Source organism: Sphaeroforma arctica, assembly GCF_001186125.1.
Source record: "Sphaeroforma arctica JP610 unplaced genomic scaffold supercont1.2163, whole genome shotgun sequence".
Taxonomy (NCBI): Eukaryota; class Ichthyosporea; order Ichthyophonida; genus Sphaeroforma; species Sphaeroforma arctica.
In genome coordinates this window covers 2,209-3,057 of record NW_014038395.1, presented here as the reverse complement: position 1 = coordinate 3,057, position 849 = coordinate 2,209, and the positions used below count along the sequence as shown (strand labels likewise).

General features: G+C 38.3%; 1 protein-coding gene across 1 annotated transcript in view; it reads left to right on the top strand.

Moving 5' to 3' along the window:
* Window positions 1-734: 734 nt before the first annotated feature.
* Window positions 735-849, top strand: part of SARC_12237 (hypothetical protein) — a gene marked incomplete at both ends in the record, with an annotated part of 1,044 nt that continues 929 nt past the window's right edge. The window contains one exon of the mRNA XM_014293662.1: window positions 735-842. Within this exon, the coding sequence (XP_014149137.1) occupies window positions 735-842 (108 nt within the window). The remainder of the gene's footprint in view (window positions 843-849) is intronic.

Sequence of the window (849 nt, the reverse complement as noted above, 5' to 3'; positions counted from 1 at the left end):
TGTTGTGTGATACTACTGAGTTTATGTGCTTCTTGCGTTGTTATTTGTTTTATAGCTGCATCCTCCCAATTGAAAGGTTGGGTTTATAGAGTGCTCTGTATGTGTCCGTGTGGTGTGATGAGCGCAGGTGAATATTTTCTCAATCATTGATGAGGCTTTGGGCTCGTAATTTTGTTGCACTACCCTGTGTGCAAGTCAAGTTAAGAGCCAATTCAAGTGTTTATAAATCATTTCAGAGTCACTTTAAGCCAATCCAAGTGTTTATAAATCATTTCAGAGCCACTTGTAAAAGCCAATTCAAGTGGTTATAAATCATTTCGGAGTCATCTCAAAAACCAATATAAGTGTTTATTAATCATTTCGGGGTCGCCTCATAAACTATTCCTAGTGTTTATTAATCATTTCGGGGTCGCCTCATAAACTATTCCAAGTGTTTATTAATATATTTGGGTACTAGTTAACATATGGGTAGGCATTTTCCAGCCATTTCCACCTGACCGGAGATTTTTGAGCCCGATTATCTGTGCTCAATTTTTTTCTTAATTCCATGAGATTGAAAAACAAAGCGCCACGTACTAGAGTAAATTGGAGCTATCTACACTACTGTAACTTTTACTTTTGGGAATCATTTCGTCTTGGTATGTATCTCGATAAAAAGGTACAGATTCAGAGACATATCTGATATTAGATCACAAATTTTGAGCTCTGATTTCTGCCTTGTCTTCCGTTTATAGGCTGAACCCAGTGTACAGAATGATCTGCGTCTAACACGCAATCTGGGAGAGGCAGGCAAAGAGGAAATCTTGGATCTATTCGCACAACTACAGATCTCAGAGGATGAGGTGTGAT